General features: G+C 37.7%; 1 protein-coding gene across 3 annotated transcripts in view; it reads right to left on the bottom strand.

Moving 5' to 3' along the window:
- Positions 1–1,197: 1,197 nt before the first annotated feature.
- KITLG (KIT ligand) overlaps positions 1,198–19,972 on the bottom strand; it is an 82,943-nt gene continuing 64,168 nt past the window's right edge. For 2 of the 3 annotated variants that reach the window (XM_039240218.1, XM_039240219.1), the window contains 5 exons: positions 19,315–19,398; positions 10,650–10,759; positions 9,663–9,730; positions 8,671–8,747; positions 1,198–1,982 (listed from right to left, as the gene is read on the bottom strand). In XM_039240218.1, coding sequence (XP_039096149.1) covers positions 8,708–8,747; positions 9,663–9,730; positions 10,650–10,759; positions 19,315–19,398 — 302 coding nt within the window. In that variant the 3' untranslated portion in view covers positions 1,198–1,982; positions 8,671–8,707. The remainder of the gene's footprint in view (positions 1,983–8,670; positions 8,748–9,662; positions 9,731–10,649; positions 10,760–19,314; positions 19,399–19,972) is intronic. The other variant, XM_039240221.1, reaches the window with a different exon arrangement.

Here is a 19,972-nt window from a genome sequence, read left to right as displayed (position 1 = left end):
TTTCCTGATTCTTTGCATTCTTATAAAAGCCAAGTAACCTAATTTTCAATACCCATATTACCATGTGGGTGTGGATTTCTAATCTTAGATACTAAATATAATTTTTACTTTCTCTCATGATGTAAATTAAAAATGTGACCTTCATACATCCAGCAATTTCTCTTAAGTCCCTTTACATAACTCTGTAATAGTTTTAGAATATAAGCAAACATTTCATAATATATTTTGCAAGCACAATTTATACACTCTATAAGTGGTAGGGGAAGAGGGGTGCAAACTGTCCTCCTCAATGACTGTCCTGTTAAGTGTTTGTGGCTTCTTTGGGCCAAAACTCTTTTGGAGAGTCTCCTCTCTGCAAAGGCATCAATGCTTTTCTTTTTTTTTTTTTTTTTGGGGGGGGTTACATTTTTATTCAACTTAAACTAAAAACAACCACCACCACCTAGTTCGTCCATTTCTCACACCAACCCCCATCCCCTGCAACTCCTAATCTGTCCTTTGTATCTGTGAGCTTGGTATTTTTAATTTTTTACTTAAAATCTTTTTTTTTTTAGATTTCACATATAAGAGAGATCATATGGTATTTGTCATTCTGATTTACTTCACTTAGCATAATGCCCTCAAGCTCCATCCCTGTTGTCACAAATGGTAAGATTTCATTTTTAGAGCTAAATGATAATCCACTGTATGTACGTGTACAAACACACACACCACATCATCTTTATTCATTCATCTACTGACGGACACTTACAGTGTTTCCGTATCTTGGCTACTGTAAATAATAATGCAGTGAACACAGGGGTTTATGTATCTTTTAGAATTAGTGTTTTCATTTTCCTCAAATACCCAGAAGTGGAACTGCTGGATAATATGGCAGTTCTTTTTTTTTTTTTTTTTTGAGGAAACTCAAAATTTCCCCTAGCGACTGCACCAATATACATTCCTACCAACAGTGCACAAGGGTTCCCTTTTAATTCTTACCTTTTTGATAACAGCCATTCTAACAGGCTATGAGGGATGTCTCTTTGTGGTTTTGATTTGCATTGCTCTGGTAACTAATGGTGGGCATCTTTTCATGTACCTGTTTGCCATTTGCAGGTCGTCTTTGGAAAATGTCTATTCAGATCTTCCCATTTTTAAATTAGAGGGGTTTTTTTTTTTTTTTTTTTTTTTTTTTTTTTTTTTTTTTTTTTTTTTTTTTTTTTTTTTTGCTATTATTGTAGGAGTTCTTGGTAGATTTAGATATTAGCCCCTTATCAGGCATATGACTTGCAGTTATTTCCTCCCATTCAGGTGTTTTTTTTTTTTTTTAATTTTATTGATGTCATCACTGTTCTAATACTGGCTTCCAAGCATGGATAGATCCAGCTAACCATGTTGATTTGTCTAGTGGGAGATAGGTTTATGTAAAGAGGAGACCAAGATCAGACCCAGACCATTAATTAGCAGCTACAAGGCTGACATGTTGCCTACTCCAATCATTTTGTTCCCACAGCTTTCTATATGTAGAGTGGCTGATGCTGTTGAGTTTTTAACATTTTTTCTAGATTCACTTCAGAAAAATTATTCTCCCCACTATTCAGGATGAAATCTACTTGCAGACACCAAGATTACCATGAACTGCAGGCTGTAACTGAAAATAAAGCTACGTGACTTTTCAGCAATTAGACACTTCTGGAGGCATGCAAAATGGTGCATGCAATCTGGGACACGTGCTTTCTCTCCCAACGTCAGTTGCAAGTCCTAAATGAGACCACCAGTCCTCCAGGTCCTTAAAATAGAGTCCTGCTCCATGCAAGTTCTTCTTTATAGATGATTAATTCAGTGCCAGTTTCACAGTAAAACACTTTGTTCCAATTTGTGAATCATCCATATAGTCATGGGTAGCAAGAACAGATAAAAATGCAGTCTGTCACTCCAGACAGAATATGAATTTGTTTAAAGCTGCTTCATTTATGAAGCAAACATGAACTGTTACCCGCCTAGAGAGGAAAGAAAAGAGAGAGATTATGGTGTATCTGCTTTCTGACTTCTTTCCATTCTCAATAGCTGAATTCATAGGACTACAGAATGAGTAATAGACTTAAAATACAAGCTTCACTTACACAGCCTAAAAGAACTTTACAAATCTTTTCCTAGATACAATGATTAGTCATTCTCTGTGACCTTCCTGGTAACATTTAACATTATCTGAAACGATCTTACTCACTGTTGGACTCTCTCCACTCATTAGAACGTAAACTCCATGAGGACACAGAGCTTTGTCTATCTTTTTTACTGCTGTATTCCAACACCTAGAAGGGTTCCTGGCACAGATGAGATATTCAATAAATTTATTCCTTGAACATAAGGATAAATGAATGAATACCCAGTGGCTTTCACACCCATTTGCATACTACAGATTGTTTCCATTTGTGGTAAGAGGGTTATCTTGAAGCCCTGAATTTCTCTAACCAGGTTATGAAAAGGTAGCATGTAAGTGGTAAGGGGAGAGGGTTTTTGAAAGACAAAGACAGTGTCTAGAGAGAAATGTAGTAGCATGAAGGAGACATTGGTGGAGAAGCTGATCAGGGACCATCAACAAACAGCAGCCTTCCGGTCACTGAGCAATGCCAGTATCTCAACTGCCTAGCTAGGTTCAAGCCATCGCTTCTCCCAACAGGAAACAGCAGCAGCAAGATCACTTTCAGGACTGTCAGCCAAGAAAAGAAAGAAATCCTGGCATCACATCCTGATAAAGTCTCTGGGGAGGTTCATTTGGCCTCAACATAACTTATACTTGTTGAAACATTAAAGCCAGACATTGTTTCAGTTCTTCAGAGCTGGTGCTAATCCACAGAGCTTTGGACTCTGCTTTTAGATTTTCAACTTTCAAATCTCCAAGCTTCCTTAACTTTTTTTTTTTTTTTTTCAGTGATGGTTATTTTCATGGTATCTTCAATCACAACGCCTAAATAACCGTGTATGTTGCTTTTTCTTCCCTACTCAATACTCTTTGTCCTTATTTATTTATTGAATCCAAAAATCTCAGTTTTTAAATATTTGAGATCAACACAAAGGTTATATATAAACAATAAAATTCCATAGTATAAGTGATAAGAAGTGCACTATTTTTTCCAGTCTCTCTAAATGAATATACTAAAAACCATATTATGACAATTTACCAAACAGAGAACTCTAGAAACTAAAGACCCTGCATTGGGGAAAGGATAATTAAATCCCAAAAGAAAAATTAAGAAACAATTAAGAGAAAACTTCAGAAATCCAAAATATATAAGCAGATTTTTAAAATACACCTTGATTAAAACAAAAGGGAACCACAAAAAATACAAAAGGATAGATTTTTTTTCAAAAGCTAGGAAATAGCTTGAAATTCTAAACTTGAGTAGAAAAGCAAGATTGGAAATCTATTTCTAGTTTTGTTCCCAGGTCTCTTAACAAAGAAAATAAACCTAAAGGTTGACAACGGTTTTCTCATAGAACAAAACAACAATTTTTATAATGATTCCCTGGGATCCTTGCAACCACCTCATGAAATCAGTAGGGTAAGTCTTATTATCCCTTTACTATACTGGAAAAAACCAGGGATTAAAAGACAACTGAACCATCCAGGAACCTACAGCTTAACTTTTGCAGAGCCAAGGCCTAAACCCAAGTCTGATCCTTTCTTATCCTTTATACTGTGTGTCTACCAAAAGAGCTAAAAAGCAAATCCTTTGAAACTCCAGAAATTCTCAGGAAATATCTGTTACTCTGAGATCTTGCCAAGTCCTGTGTGTGCTAAATGACAAAAACTTGACTCAACGTCACCCATATTCCAACTCTAGGATCTATTATCTCCTATCTTAGCCCAGATCTGCAGGAAATGCCCAGGTTGTGTTTCTTTTATGAATCTCTCTACCAGCCTAATTGTAGTAAGTTTATTTATTTGAGAGAGAAAGCGGGGAGAGGGTCAGAGAAAGACAAAGAATTCCAATCCATGCTGGCAGCACCATGCCTCATGCAGGGCTCACACCCATGAACCGTGAGATCATGACCTGAGCTGAAATCAAGAGTTGTACGCCCAACTGACTGTGCCACTCAGGACCCCCAAAATTACCTTCAACACTTACTATGCTGGGGTTTCTCAATCAACACTGCTGAGTGTCTACAAACTCATCCTATTTACTCTCAACCCACCAGGGCCTTCTCAGTGATGCAGTCCTTTCTCCAAGTTCTCAATTAAAATTCTTTGTAGATGATTCCCAAACCCCAAAACAATTACCTCCAGCCCTGACTGTTCTTTGAATTTCCAGTTTAACACATTTGGCCACTGGTCAGTATTTACTAACAGCTCTTTCTCTTATTTTAACTGTACCATCTAGTTAGTCCCAAAGGCTCCAAGTTATCTTTAAGTACTATCTCTGATGTCAAGCCTCACATTCTATCGGTAACTAGAATATGTTGATTCTTTTACTCCAGATCTCCAAAGGGATCCATGCTTTCCTATTTCCATGGCCCTGACCAGTTTAAGTCATCATTCTCTCACATCTGTTTAGAAGACTGGCCTGCTAGGTGGACTCCCTGTTTCCATCCATCTGGTCACATCAACATATTACTTTCATAAACCTCAGTTTTGATTGTGTCGCTTACATTCAAGCCCTTTAATAATTCCTTACATTACGCAAGAGAGTACATGTCCAATATTTGGAATTTTTCAAACTGATGCCCACAACCTTGCTTCTCAGCATTTTAGTCCCTCACGTGTGACTTCCCACTGCAGTCCAACTGTACAGATGGACTCCTGAACACATTCTCTGTATTTTTGGCCTCCCTTAGTTTATGCCAACTGCAGTATCTGGATTACCCCTTCCCTACTGCTATTAACATTTTACCAGTCGCCCAAGATCTAGCTTAGTATAAAAATGCCACCTCCATCACCTACATGATGAAGCCTTTCTCCTGTTGCCAGTGATTTCTTTCTCCTTTCAGATAAGGCAACCGTTTATGGGTGTGCACAGTACAGTTCTAAGAGATCCATCCATATCATGATCTAGAGCTATGTTAAGGACACATTCTGTACAACCATAATCAGTGGTCTTGCCTTTGATCCCATTGCATTTTCCTCGTAAGCTCCTTTCATTGCTTTAACCTTGCAAAATTCTAGTTTCCTTTTAAAAATAGGTTATGATGCATAGGTCTTATTTCCTTTTGTAGGCTAGAAGCAATTTTAGGACACAGCTAGGTTATATTAAGCTTTGCATCCAACAGTGTACCTACTAGAATACGTTGGAATCACATTTCTGGGAAGAATGAAGAGTGAAATTTTCCTAGAATATACCCTTTTCTTTCTTTCTCAAATTGCTACACACAAGCAATAAATAAAAAATTCTTGTGGAATGCCACCTATGAATACTTGGCATCAACTAGTCGATTTTTAACTTTTTATATGGATATTTTCATGTTTGCTGTGAAATACCACTTTAGTATATTTTCTCAGAGTCAATTTCTTTTGTTTCTAGTTTATTACCTATATTCCTTCCATGTTCTTTCCTTACTTATAAAATATCAAACCTTTCTTCATTTTCCAATTACAGGCTATTTCACTTGAAGAACTAATTATTCCATTTCTGTTCTAGTATTCCAATATTTGTCTTAATTTGTTTTAGTTGGTGAAAGTTCCACTTAAGGGAGAAATCTTTGCAATAAATCTGAGTCATTCCCTATAATTTCCTCTTCCTTGTTAACCAAGAAAATGACTATAATCTAAACCATACATTAAAATATGTAACAACTGCATACTACATTTCTATCTTGGTACTTTTTACTACTGCTTACATATTTCTTAGGAAATTTCCTCTCCTACAGCATCCTATTCTGCTCTCCCAAAACTTTTCCTTCACCACAACCCTCTCCCCAAATTACAAAGCTCTTTGGCAGGCCTTAAGCCTCTGTTGGGAAAGGGATAAGCAAAAGGCTTTACTCAACGGGTACACAATGGATACTCGGTAAATGATAACAGATGATAGCTATGTACTCAGACTTTGGTGTCTGCAGATTCAGTCCGCAGATTCAGGATGACAAGCTGGCTGTTTTGTCTTCCTTTTTTCTATTCTTTCTAGGTCTATTTTTGGTTTTATTTTCTTAAATTTTATTCTTACATTATTGCAATTTTCTGAGATTTTCATCTTCTATGTTTGTTCCCCAACAAATATTTATTCATCATTGTATGCACAAAGTAGATGTTACAGAGTTTGGTGGGATTCCAAAATGAAACTCAGAAACAAACCTTGCCCTGTAAGAACTTCTGGTTTAGCAACAGACACAAAATGTCTATAAAAGTAACTGTGAAGTCCTTTAATATTACATGAGTATTACATGTCATATGAGATGGGAATAAAGGGCTATAAATTTGGGAAGTCATATTTTTGGAAGTGGTGGTACCTGACTCTTGAGAGAGCTTTACAGACCTGATGAGTATTTATGAAGGAGAATGTCTGTTCATTCCTTATCCATTTCACATTGACTACTCAATAATGTGTAAGGAATTTATTTCTAAACAACCCAGAGCTTCTTTTTAAACCTAATGTGATTCACTGTATACATGAATAACATTTCACATTTTAAGAAAAACAGTCATTTCCCATGACTATATTTCCCTTTCTTTGGATGCTTTACTTCCTTATTGCTCCAAACCAGCAAATTAAATAAATACATACACACACACACACACACACACACACACACACACACACACAATAAAAATAAATCCTACTTTGCTTTCTTAAAGATTTTTAAAAATTTATTTTATTGAGGTAAGAACACTTAATGTGAGATATGTCCTCCTACCACTTATTTAAGCACACAACATAGCATTGTTAACCAGGGGCATAATGTTTTGCAGCAGGGCTCTAGAACATACTCATCTTGCAGACAAAAAAAACCCTACTTCAGAAGAATTATCTTCCTTACCAGTGGTTAAACTTTCATTCAGGATTTATTCACTCTTGTCATTCAACAAGCATTCGGTTTGAGTCTAAAACACATAGGCAACAAGCTGAGTTGCCTATGAGGAGATACAGCAAGACAGGCTCAATTCCTATCCCTGAATACTCTCTGACCAGCTTTTTCCTTCTAAACAGGTGCCTTGGTTTTTCCCATCACAATCCATTCTCCAAATGTCATAGGACAAATCCCACAATTAAAAACCACACGATTAAAGACCTGTGTGCCAAAACACGTCCCACTGATGCAACCCAAAACCAAACAGGACATTACTTGAGGCTTTAAAACTCAATTAACTATTTAATGTGTGGTTTCTGGATGTCTAGCTTAAGGGAACTGACACAGCAGACAGGGGAGCAACAGTGAGGCTCATGTTGGGGTTGAAGGGTAAAGAAATTATTTTTCCTAGAAAGGTAGGATTTCAGTTTGGAGAGTACTCCAGAATATAAAAAGTATCGAGTGAGAGGTCTATCATTAACATTATTCGACAGAAACCATGAGTATAGAGAGGAGGTAAGATGGTGACCAGGGGGAAAAAGTGCTATTTATGATTTGGATATGGTGATCAAGGGCACGATTAAAGGCCAAAATGAAGTCTGCGTAATAGCAGGGTTAAAGTGTTGAAGAAATAGGAGACATAATTATTATATCATCTTATTTGGGGCTGCTGGAAAACGTTTTCCAACTATCAGAGGGAGATCCTGGAGAAGGCAAAAAACACTCTGGAGAGAACTCTCTGAATCTGGGACAGAAATGAAGCTGCAAAGACACTGATCTACAAAGAAAAGGCAAAGCTCACCAAAGACCACATATCTCAACCCCAGAGAGTGGATCTTCTGACAATGAGGGAGGGCAGGGAAAGACCTGAGGCCTCAGGAGGATGAGAGGACATTCACACACCACTGCGATAAACGTGCTTGAGCTCTGGTGGCCGTAACAAAATACAGCCAGTTAGCAGAAGTGTAAATGAGAATGGCATGAAATGGACACTGGCTCAGGTCAGTGCCTTTCAGGACGTCCTCTCTCCGCCCCTCCCCGACACTAGTCCAATGTCTGCTGCTAGGCAGCTGCAAAAGTAGACCGGAGAGGAGGTATGGACATCAGGTGTCTGTTTCTGGTGTAGGTTTACTGCATCCTGGGCTTTGGACAGGCATGGGGCAGGTGGCCCTTTACCTTGAAAACTTTCTTCTCCTGATTTACAAGCTCTTTTGATCATTTCTCCTTTTCCTTAAGATAGCAAGGACACATTTTTGGCATGCACTTGTTTACAGCATCTAACAAATGAGCTGCTTTTTTCTATTATGTTACATGGTAGTCACGCCTAACTGAAATTAGTCTTATTTTTATTTCCTCTATTAATGTTACTTTATTTTAGTCCTAATTTGATCTATTTCCCTTGTTTAATTTAGTTTCTGGCCTCAAAAATAGTAAACACTCCACTGTTAACTTCTGTATCCCTTCCACACAAGACGAATCCAGTAATCAGAAGCACTAATCACTGCTTGTCTTTCAAAATATAAGAATACACATGCCTGCATTGTGCACATCTAATTCACTGTAACAGCTTTAGTCACCATACCGACATCAGCTTAATAGTCAACTTAATAAATTTTGTTTCTAAATTTTGGCATCTAAGATTCTGTAGGGTTCTTGTTTCATCTTTAGCTTGAATTCTAAAAAACTTACCAAGGCACAAAAGTAACAGTGTTGATATAAGCCACAATTACACCTCTTGAAACTCTCTCTCTTTTTCTTGCAGCATGCTGAAAAACAAGAAGAAAAATGCTGATTTGCTTTTGGAGAGAGATTCTGAAGTACACCATGATCTAGGCATTGTGAAAGGGCGTTTTTCTGTAAATATAGTAACAAAAGATGGCAAAATTGAGTGGAAAGTTTATCTTCATCAGTAATACTAAAGGAAGAAGAAGAGTTTATCTGCCTCAACAGAGTCTTCCCAAGTCATTTAAAAAATGCCTTCTCTTGCATTTGCATACATACATACATACTAAAAATGCCTATCTGTACTTCATAGGTATATCTGTACATACAAAGGCATGATAGGAGAGAAAGTAACATGCCAAATGAAAACAATAAATGGGGGTAAATCAGAGTACTAGTACTGGAGCAATATGGGGTCAGGGGAGTCAAATACATGAAGTCTGAAAGAGAAAAATCACTGCGAGTATCTGGAGTAGGAAGTAACCTTATGAACCAGGGTTGCAGGTGAAGCTTACAAGGGTGAAGGGAAAGATTCTGTGGCAGCTCAGTCAAGACATCAGAAAGTGATGGACGAAGATGATGACTATTGTCAAAGCGCTAAGAGACAGAGAGAGGAAACAGCATATCCTGGTGACAGTGTGGAGATAAAGGAGACTACGCACAAACATGCCTCAAAAGCCCCGTGACTAGGAGTTTAATCAAGATTCTGCTGCTTACAGAAACAGAGATGAGACAGCCACTACTGATACCTTAAGATGAGTCACGAAGACAATGTGAAGGTGAGTGGGGATGTAGGACTGAAGCAAGTGTGAGAGGTAGGCAATATGGGTAAAGACTGCATATACGGGTTCCGAGCAGCCACTGAGAGCAAACAACTTTTTAAAGATGTATAAACATATGCATGGAACGTGAAATGGCAGGCAAGCTTCCTTATGCACGTATTTAGCAAAACAAAATACCTTATCTCATTATCCTCTTCATTAATCTGTATATTTTCAACTGTCCTCGTGAGATTTGGTTGTTTCTTCTGGGAAAAGAACAAGGACATAGGTTGTAAAAATATCAACAGATAGTATAATATTTAAGAGATAAATGGTCTCTACTTCTATCTCTTATGGCAATAACTCCAACATCAGTGTTTTTGCTTCCCAGCATGCAGCATGTAAAATATTTTTACAATAAAAAGGGATGAAAAATGCACCTTATTATCAACTTAACATTTTCAGGGTGTTGGAGGTAAAAACGTAAGGAAGAAACAGAAAGATTTAAATACTAATCAAATTCAAAAGACACTTCAAAAAGTTGAATTGTTAATGATTTAGCACATTTTTCAAATTGGAGACAGGTTTCTGTAAGAAGAAAACAAAAGAAGAGAAATCCATAATAGCAGATAATACAAATGGCATTTCTATTTGGCTTTAAGCACATCATATGTTTTTCAGCATATTTCTTCCTGTTTATATTTAGTTCAGGCTATTAAAACCAGTTACCATTAAAAATTTTTTTTATTGTTTGTTCATTCGTGAGAGAGCACGTGCACAAGTGCATGAGAGCAAGAGCAAGCATGAGTGGGGGAGGGACAGAGTGAGAGAGGGACACAGAATCTGAAGCAGGCTCCAGGATCTGAGCTGTCAGTGCAGGGCCCAGTGCAGGGCTCGAACTCACGAGCTGTGAGATCAAGACCTGAGCCGAAGTCAGACGTTTAACCGACTGAGCCACCCAGGAACCCCTTAGGTGTACATTTTCAGTTAGAGGGGTTTTCTCCAAAGCATGATAAGGAGTGATGGGAAAACCTTAAGATTTAGATTTTGAGACTAAATTAAGGTAGGATCTTTTCTCAGAAAAGGGGCAGTTTGTTAATCATTTATGTAAATGTACTATGAGCAAATAAATATCTGAAGTTCAGGAAGTTTTGATCAAGAAATAAAAAGAATAGCAACCCTTACCTTCCAGTAGAAGGCTCCAAAAGCAAACCCAATTACCAGCGAAAAGCACGCTGGCAATGCCATGACCGCCCACTGTACGCTGGAGTCTCCGATGGGATTTGTGGCCTTCCCTGCAAGGAAAGCAGTACAGGTGAACACGGCACATCCACGCTAGAGGTTTGCTCTCATGCTGTGTGTGGCTGGCCTCACCTGTTTCTGTAACGTACTCCTGACCCATCTCTGTTTAAAATATTTGAAAAACTGGTTTTTCTGCTGAGTGTTGTCTTGGGACAGCAATACAAGTCCATGTCATCTCCAAAATGAGGACAAAGAAAAGAAAACCCACAGAAGGGTATCTGACTTGGTTAATGTTGACACATATGGGACACAGACGACAGTTTCCTAAAAAGTATTCATACTGTTATCAAGCAAATCTAAAACCTTTCCAGCTTCTCACTCTTGACACCTCGCCAAGAAATTTTAGAAGCCGTTCTGCATCCTGGATCAAGGTCAGTATGTGTCAAGCTGTTTGGCCTGGCGCATATATTAAGTCATTAAATACAGTTTGTGGTTAGGGTACTTTTAGGTACCTCATGCTCAGAGTCATGGCATTGCCTCACCACGTCTCCAGCATACATTTGTTGGGTGCCCAGAGAATGCCCCGCACTGTGCTAAGGACTAAAGGTTTAATTTTTCACACCTAGGTAGGAAAGCCCCAAAATACCAAACACTAAGAATGGTTGAGAGAACCAGTGTCTTCTCACTGCTTACTCTAAATAAAGTAACAGCGAGAGAGAGAAAACGGGTGAAACTAAATTGGTCCTGCTCGGCTTTGATCCTGCTTGGCTCTTCCGTGAGAAGCAGAATGATTCATGAATTAAACAAAACACAATTCCCACAAGGGTCTCTTCTCCTGTGTCTCCTTACAAGGAACAGCGGAGTTGCTAGAGCACACTGACATGCGTGCCAACCGGTGAGAGTCAAACCTTCGGTTTTATACATTTTCAGCAATTATAGGAACACAATGTAAACTAATCCAAGGTAAAATGACCGTTTGGGGCTATAATATTTTGCAAGAGTTGGGTTTCAGTTGTTAGCCAACAGTCACCTGTTTAACATATTAAGTACTTAAAGCATATAATGTAAAAGAGCCAAACCATTGTTACATGTATAAACATTTATAAGGAGAAAATGAACTTACAGATTTAACCTGAGAGACAAGACACAAATGTTATCTACTGCAGGGAGAAGAGGAATTGCCCATTTTCCCATCACCTGTAAATTGGGAGCAGGAAGTTCAATAATTCTAGGATTCCTGTTTCCAAAACGGTCTAATAGGAAGTGTGTGTGTGTGTGTGTGTGTGTGTGTGTGTGTGTGTGTGAGAGAAGTGGGTGGTTAGTGAGTCATGGGTGCCCCTTACACTTAAGGAACAGGGAGACAGGATAGGGAAGTGGGGTCATCCATCCGGAATCACTTCCGTAAGACTAAACTAGCGTATCTTCTGAACCACCCCCCATCCTACAGCTCCATGGGAAAGAGGTTTTAGGCATTGTAAAGTGGAGTTCAACATGAATTGTTTCATCAAAGTAAGCCAGAGTTACAAAATGAGATTGGGCAGACTTGAAGTGGTACTACTATTATGATGATAATATAGCTATTTAAAGGGTTACAGAAGATTACGTGTACTAGTCTGGGATTTGACTATCATTTATAAAAGTTTTCTCTCAGAAAATGGATTCAGAGTTATAAGCAATTTTTGCCATTTTAGCAATTTTAATATCACTACCTGTAAATAACTTGGCTATTTGTGGTTGCATTCCAGGAACAAGTTTGAATTCTCCTAGATGGCCACTCTGCTATGGCCCACAGTGTCTACTGGGACTGCTGTGTAGTTAGGATAGATCTGATCAGGTGACCTCCTGAAGGCATCCCCTAATAAAGGTATACAGAGAGAACAGAGGAAGCTTCTGATATTTTTGCCCCCAGACTCTAGTGGAAAACTTATGAGCTAGGATGGTGCTATGGAAAATTCTATTACATATGTTTGGGTATCCAGATGCCCTGGAATCAAGGCAGCCAAACACCCTATTCTTCCTGTTCTTTCCAAAAGCCAAATCTTGAATTGAGCCATTCAGACCACAGGAAAGGCCAGGCTCAGTAGCAACAACCAGAATCAGGCTACTAGAAAAAGAGGTATTCTGGGATTCCCCACTCACAATGTCTCTCAGGTAGGACAGCCCCTAAAGAAGGTGTTCCAAACAAAGCCATGCTGGAGGAGAGATCTAATTAAGGAGAACTAACCTCAGTCTTCCAGAGTACTGTGACTTTTTAACCATTTTAAAAGTTCTTTCTCTCCCCACTTCAGGACTATGGCCCCGAAGTCCTAGCATCTGACTAACACACAGAAGCAATCCACCTGCCGGAGAGAGTAAGGGAGAGAGGGGCCTGGTAAATACTAGGTGGGGAAAGTATTGGGGGAACTGAGCTTTGCCTCCTTAAGAGGTCAATGTTACCTTGCTTTTTTTGTTATTTCTCATTAATGCAAAGAGGTTAATAGCCAGCCTTTGGTTCTCTCCAGTGATATTGCCACCCCTCTTACAGACGAAGAAACAGGATGTTATAAGAAAATGCTTGTTCACACCTCCAGGGGATGGCTTTTGAGAATTTCTACTGCTGATATCTATGTGGGATCACTGAAATTTGAACTATGTGCCCTCAAGGCCCATGTGGTGGGTGTTTGGGGTCAAAGCCCAAGCTAGTAACAAAGCTTTGCTTTTAGTAAAGATTGCCCCAGAAAATGTGTGGGGTAAGGAAGCTCATCTGGACAGGATTTGAGTAATCCCAAGCCCCTGGGATGTTGTTATAATTGTATCTCATCATTATGAAAAGAGTCCACTGTCCAAAATTCATGAGAACTGAATTGTTTGGTTTGATTAGTAACATACAACATCTGTTCAAACACAGGACACAAAAAACTGTGCTACAATTTTGCTGAACTATTCTGAATGATTCTGCTTATGGGCATCACCATGTCTGTGAACACAGATCTCTTGGTGCTTAGAAAACCTGCAACTCAATATTCACCTTGATTCAAATTCAAAGCTCATTGTAGGCCTGCCACATTTACTGACCTACAGCCTTGGTGTACCTAATTATTCTAATAATTAATGATGAACACATACATAAGGCATTTTGAGAAATAAGCCGACTGACCCAATCAAAGGAGGGACACGGAGCCTCGGAGCACAGTGAAGTGAGGCTTTAATGTTCTTGCAAGAGCAGGTGTCTGATGGACAGGCAAATTTAGGGCAGTTACAGCAGACAATTTATTTCCTAGCATGCTAGTCCCTCCTCTGGTTCCTCATTGGCTGAGTAATACAGAGTTTACTGCTTTGGACCCAGACAATGCCTATGTCCTTGTAAAGCAAAAAGTAGTCTGGAACAAATGTACATTCCCTGAGGTGACACAGAGACTTTCAGCCCCTCCTCTCTTTGCTCTTTGACACATGCTCATTCAAAGCCTGTGAAAATAAGCCCACGAAACAGAAAGGGTAAGAACCAGGAAGTGAAGCGTCTGAGGGTTTGGGACTCCACTGTGCTGTGTGTTGGGGGGGAGGGGCGTTCATACTTAACAGTTGTAAACCTACTGTTAACTAGACAGCACAGCTTTTATTTGGTATTTCTGAAAATACCTCCATTCTCACAGGGATGGCTCCAAGTTCACGTGTGTTAACACATTTTAAACTCACAGAAACCTTCTAAAGGAGGTATTATCCTTCATTTGACTGGCAAGTCCAGAGAAATTAAGTAACTCACCCAAGGTCACACAATTATTCAAGGGCTAATGCTGGGATATAAGCCCAGGAGGTCTGACTCAAAGACTGTCTTTTTAGAAGATGTCCAAGGTAATGTCAAAGTAAGAATTTCTTCCAGTATTCTTCTTAAATACTGTCTGCAAGGATCTTAAACATCCTTTTAGCTTGGCACAGAGTTAATTACTATTACTGTGAAAACCCAATTCCTTTCGGATAACTTGAACACTTTTATAAGGGAGAATCATGGGCTAATTATGAGAGGACTCTCACATCTCAGGACTCCTTCACAGACTTTGGTCTTCCAGCTAGCATGGCCATTTTTTGATTCTTACCCTGAAAACTAGCAGGTCACTTCAAATTTTCCTCACCATATTCCTCAAAAGTCTTACCTGCTTTATGCTATAACTAAAAACATTTACATATTTCTATTATTATACATATTGTAATATGTACATGATATATATGATAAAATACTATGAGTATTTCATTCATGTCTGTGTCTCTTGGAAAAATGCAAGCTCCACAAAAGCCAGTCTTTGTGCATGGCTATCTAGGTGCTATATTGATGAGTGACATCTCTGGACAGCAGCAAATTATGCAAGATCCATATTTTTTACAAAAAAAAAAAAGATAAAAGAAAAAGCAAAACACAGGAAAAAGAATGCTGACCATTTTATAATTTAAAAAATACTTTCAGGCTCAGAGGCACAGGACTGAACAGGAATTTTATATTCAGCTGTCTTTTGAGGTAAGTAAAAAAGACTTTTGTTTCTAACCATGATAAGAGATTAGCCTTCCCAACCTAAATAATTATTATCGTAGACAAATTATAAGTAGCAGTTAGTTTATACATTAGCCAACAGATAGCACAAGAAGGTAATCCGTAAGAGAGTAAAGACATACATGGTGAGGCCCATGATGGTCTTCATTTTCTAGTTAGGTGGTATGGAGGATAGAGCCCAAGGAAAGCTCAGTGGTCTCACTGAGATAGGGAATCAGACTGAGGTTCAGGGATGCAGATGTGGCCGGAGTTTGTGGGGCAGATTTATTTGAGGGAAAGGAGTAGGGCCAAAAAGAGCAACAGAAATCTCTGGAGGAATCTCAAGACACTGGTTAAGAAATAAGCTGTACATGCACAGAAAGAGACTTCACAAAACCTGGCAATAAGCGACACTTGGAAAGCTGTGACCTTTGCAGTCATTTGGAGACAGAGAAGCACTGACAAGCAAGAATGGGGAGACTTTCTAAGCACTCAAGAATATCTCAGAAATTTCATGCCTTAGAAATAGGGCTACTCTCCTTCTTTCCTCTAAGAAACCTTAAAAACAAGATAGGAAGTAAAATAGTCTGCCAGTAATTGAACTGCCTACCTGAAAACTCAAAAGTCTCTAAAAGGATGAAACAAAATCTGCGTTCTCAAAAACATGGTATCCATAATATCCAGCATATATTCAAAAATTACTAGTCATTTAAAGGGAAATGTGACCCATAATCAGGAGAAAAAAGCAATCAAAACACTAACCCTGAGATGACCTACATGTTGAGATTAGGAGACAAGAACTTTTAGAGCTTTATTAACTACAGTTGACACTTGAACAATGTGGGGGTAGGGGCATGACCCCCTTGCACAGTTGAAATCTATTATGTAACTTTTGACTCCCCTAAAACTTAATTACTAAAAGGCTACTGTTGATAGGAAACCTTACCAATAATAATCGATTAACACAGATTTTGTATATTTATATTGTATTTTCAGATATTGTAATCCAGAGAAAAATATTAAGAAAATCATAAGAGAAAATACATTGATAGTACACGTGTAAGCGGACCCTTGTGGTTCAAACCCATGTTGTTCCAAGGTCAACTGTATATTCAGGGGCCAAAAAAGAAAATGTTATCATAATGGATATGCAGATGGCAAATCTCAGTAGGAAAATATAAAAAGAATCAAATGGAAATTCTAGAATGCAAAGTACAAACTTAGAAATAGAAAAATGCAGTAGATCCAAACCCAAAGAATGTACAGCCCCAAGAGTGAACCCTATGTAAAATGTGCACTTTGAATGATTATGATGTATCCACGTAAGTTCATCAACTGTAATGAAGGTACCTCTCTGGTGGGGGTGCAGACAACAAGAGACACTGCACATGCATGGGGCAGGGAGTGTGTGGGAAATCTGTGTACCTTCCCCTCAATTTTGCTGTGAACCATAAGCTGCTGTAAAAAAAAAAAAAAAATTAAAAATAGCTAAAAAATAAAAATGTACAGGATGAAAAAATTAAGCACTTATGAACTGAAAAAGAGCCAGGGAACTTGAAAACAGATAAACAGAAATTGGGGCGAGGGAAAAAACTGAACAAAACGTCTATGATCTGAGACAATATTAAACTACCTTTGTGACTGGTATGTGTGTGATTAAATACGCTATGCAGCACAAAAGATATTTTTCCTATTTTTTCTTGGTGCTACAATATTAACTAAATAGAACACTGCAAGCTAAGATATATATTGTAATTCCTAAAACAACCACAAAATAATAAATTTTCAATTTTATTGAAAATAAATTAACCCAAAATTGACCTGGAAATGAGAAACAAATGAGGCAAATAGGAACAAAGTGGTAGACCCAACCATATATTGAGATAATAATGATAATATGATAACTGTATTATATTTAATGTAGACTTGCTAAAATAGCAAGGTCCATACTGTCTACCAGAGATGTACTTTAAAAATAAAGATAATAGATTGGAAAGAAAAAAGTATACCATAGAAACAGTAAGGATAAGAAAAACTGGTTCTACTAATGTAGATAAATACACTTCAAGACAGAATACTAGCAGAGGTAATGAGGAATATTTCAATGACAATATGTTCCCTGTTAATCAGGGAACCCGTAACAATAATCAATGCATAACCACCTAATAATACAGCTTCAAAATATATGACATGAAAAACTCATAACTAAAAGGAGAAATGGCCAAATATACAATTTAAAGTTTCTTTTATAATTTTTTTTTTTTCTGAGAGAGAGAGGGAGAAACAGTGTGAGCAGGGGAGGGTCAAAGAGAGAGGGAGATACAGAATCTGAAGCAGGCTCCAGGCTCTGAGCTAGCTGTCAGCACAGAGCCCGATGCGGGGCCCGAATCCACGAACCGTGAGATCATGACCTGAGCTAAAGTTGGACGCTTAACTGACTGAGCCACCCAGGCACCCCTACAAAGATTTTTAATGCCCCATAGTAACTGATAAGAAAAAAATAGACCAAAAAATGTAATAAGGATATTGAATAGCTGAACACTATAACAATTTTGATCAAATTTGAGAATGCTACACTCCATATTTGAAGGATACACATAAAATAAATCTCAATAAATTTTCAAAGATTACAGTGTATGTTTTCTGACAACAAAATTTAAAAACCAATAAGGTACCCCCAAACCATATACGTTTAGACGTCAAGCAACCCATTTTAATATTACCCATTAATCAAAGAATAAATCACCTGGAAAATTTAAAAAAATAATTTTAAGGAAATGATGGAAACATTATTTATCAAAGTGTATAGGATGCAACTAAGCTGTTTACAAGAAAATTTATATCTTTTTAAGTGCTTATATTAGAAAATCAATGGTTTAAAATCAGTGATTAAATTTTTCTACTTTAAGAAAACTAGAACTTAGCTGGACAAACTAAACCCAGAATAAAAGGAAATAATAAAGACTAGAAATCAATGAAATATAAACTAAGAAGCTAAAAGTTCTATCTTTGAGAAGATTAGTAAAATTGATAGTAAGAAAGATCTTAACATACATTCAGTCCTTTTTTAACACTTTTCAAATCTGATGTGTTCTGTAATTCAGAATTTCAGATTTTACAAAGTTCTGTTTTATAAAAATACTGTATATAATATCCTCAATGAGGTCTGGGTAGGACACTGTAATCAAGCACAGTATTTCTGTAGTGGAATCTACAAATATTCACTTTTAGAAGGAAAAATACTATATATAAATAGCCCTGTCATGGTTCAGGTCCAGTTTTGGTGGCCAAAATTCCTAAATAAATTGATTTTAGAGGTTTTTAAAAAACTTATGAATTGCAGATTTGTTATGGTGGATTAGTACTAAACTGATTATTCTTTTTTACAGGTAGTTCTTCTATATCCCTGATCATATGACTGTGCTCCATTACTAAGTTTTATGGAATGATTTTCTTAGCTAAGATCACAGGATAAAGTCCTACCTCCTACAGCTTTCATTGAAAGTAGAGGATCAGAATATTTAGTCAAATCCAATGACTTTTATAATGACCTTGCCCATATCTGAAAAGAGGACGTTAGACTTCCGTGAAATTGGGTTCTTGGTCAAAAGGAAAGAAATTGTAGGCAAAGCAGCATAATCTCCTCTAAAATAATCTTATAGTAAAGTAAAATCATCAAACATACAAACACACAATAGTAAATACTGTGAATAGCAAATATAAACAAAACTGAAAATACCCTTGGAATTCTATATAGCCAACATTTCTATTTTCAATTTTTAAATTCCATTTTTGTCAGGCAAATTTCACATAAACTAGATTAAGCTGACAAAAAATAAAGCTTACATCATATATCTAAAAGTAATTACATGCCTTAGGTAAAATAATTTTAGAAGATTTTGGCCCAATTCTCTAAAAATTATCTCAAGTTGTAGAGAAACCCACATATTCAAACCTAATATTTAATTCTCAGGAAGCCCATACCAGGAAGAACAGTAACAGAACAGTATTAATAGTAGTAACTGCAGAAATTTCCTTTAAAGCCCATGCAATACTCCTATAGATGCTAACTGGAGTCATGCATGCATTAAATCAGATATATGTACTTACTATTACTGCTACTGCTGTCATTCCTAAGAGAGCTGGCTGCAACAGGGGGTAACATAAATGGTTTTGTGACACTGACCCTGGAATCTAAATAGAAAGCAATAATGTGTCAGTGTTGCATGGCAACTTAATAAATTACAGAGTCCCCAAAAGGCTGAAGCGCAATACCAGAATACTTTCTAGGTCTGCTTCCCCAATCTTGATTATTCAGATCTGATTTATTTCATACTGAGTCCCTGTTCTACTTTTTTTTTTTTAATATTTTTATTTATTTCTAGGAGAGAGAGAGAGAGAGACAGCGTGAGGAGGGAAGGGTCAGAGAGAGAGGGAGATAGAGACTCCGAAATAGGCTCCAGGCTCTGAGCTGGCAGTCAGCACAGAGCCCAACGCGGGGCTTGAACCCACGAACCGCAAGATCATGACCTAAGCGAAAGTCAGACGTTTAGCCGACTAAGCCACCCAGGCACCCCGTCCCTGTTCTATTTTTATTAAATGCACCACAATCACCTTATATAACAAGGATACACTGCCTTCACAGGTTAATAAACATCAGTAACACAAATTGTTGGTAATTGGTCTTAAAAACAAAACAAAACAAAAGCAATGAAATTAAATTTTGTAATACTGGGGCCCGGTGGGAAAAAAGGTCTCAATACAGAGT

Source organism: Hyaena hyaena, unplaced genomic scaffold (assembly GCF_003009895.1).
Source record: "Hyaena hyaena isolate Hyena2069 unplaced genomic scaffold, ASM300989v1 scaffold_170, whole genome shotgun sequence".
In the NCBI taxonomy this organism is placed as follows: domain Eukaryota; kingdom Metazoa; phylum Chordata; class Mammalia; order Carnivora; family Hyaenidae; genus Hyaena; species Hyaena hyaena.
This window is presented reverse-complemented; position numbering and strand designations above follow the sequence as displayed.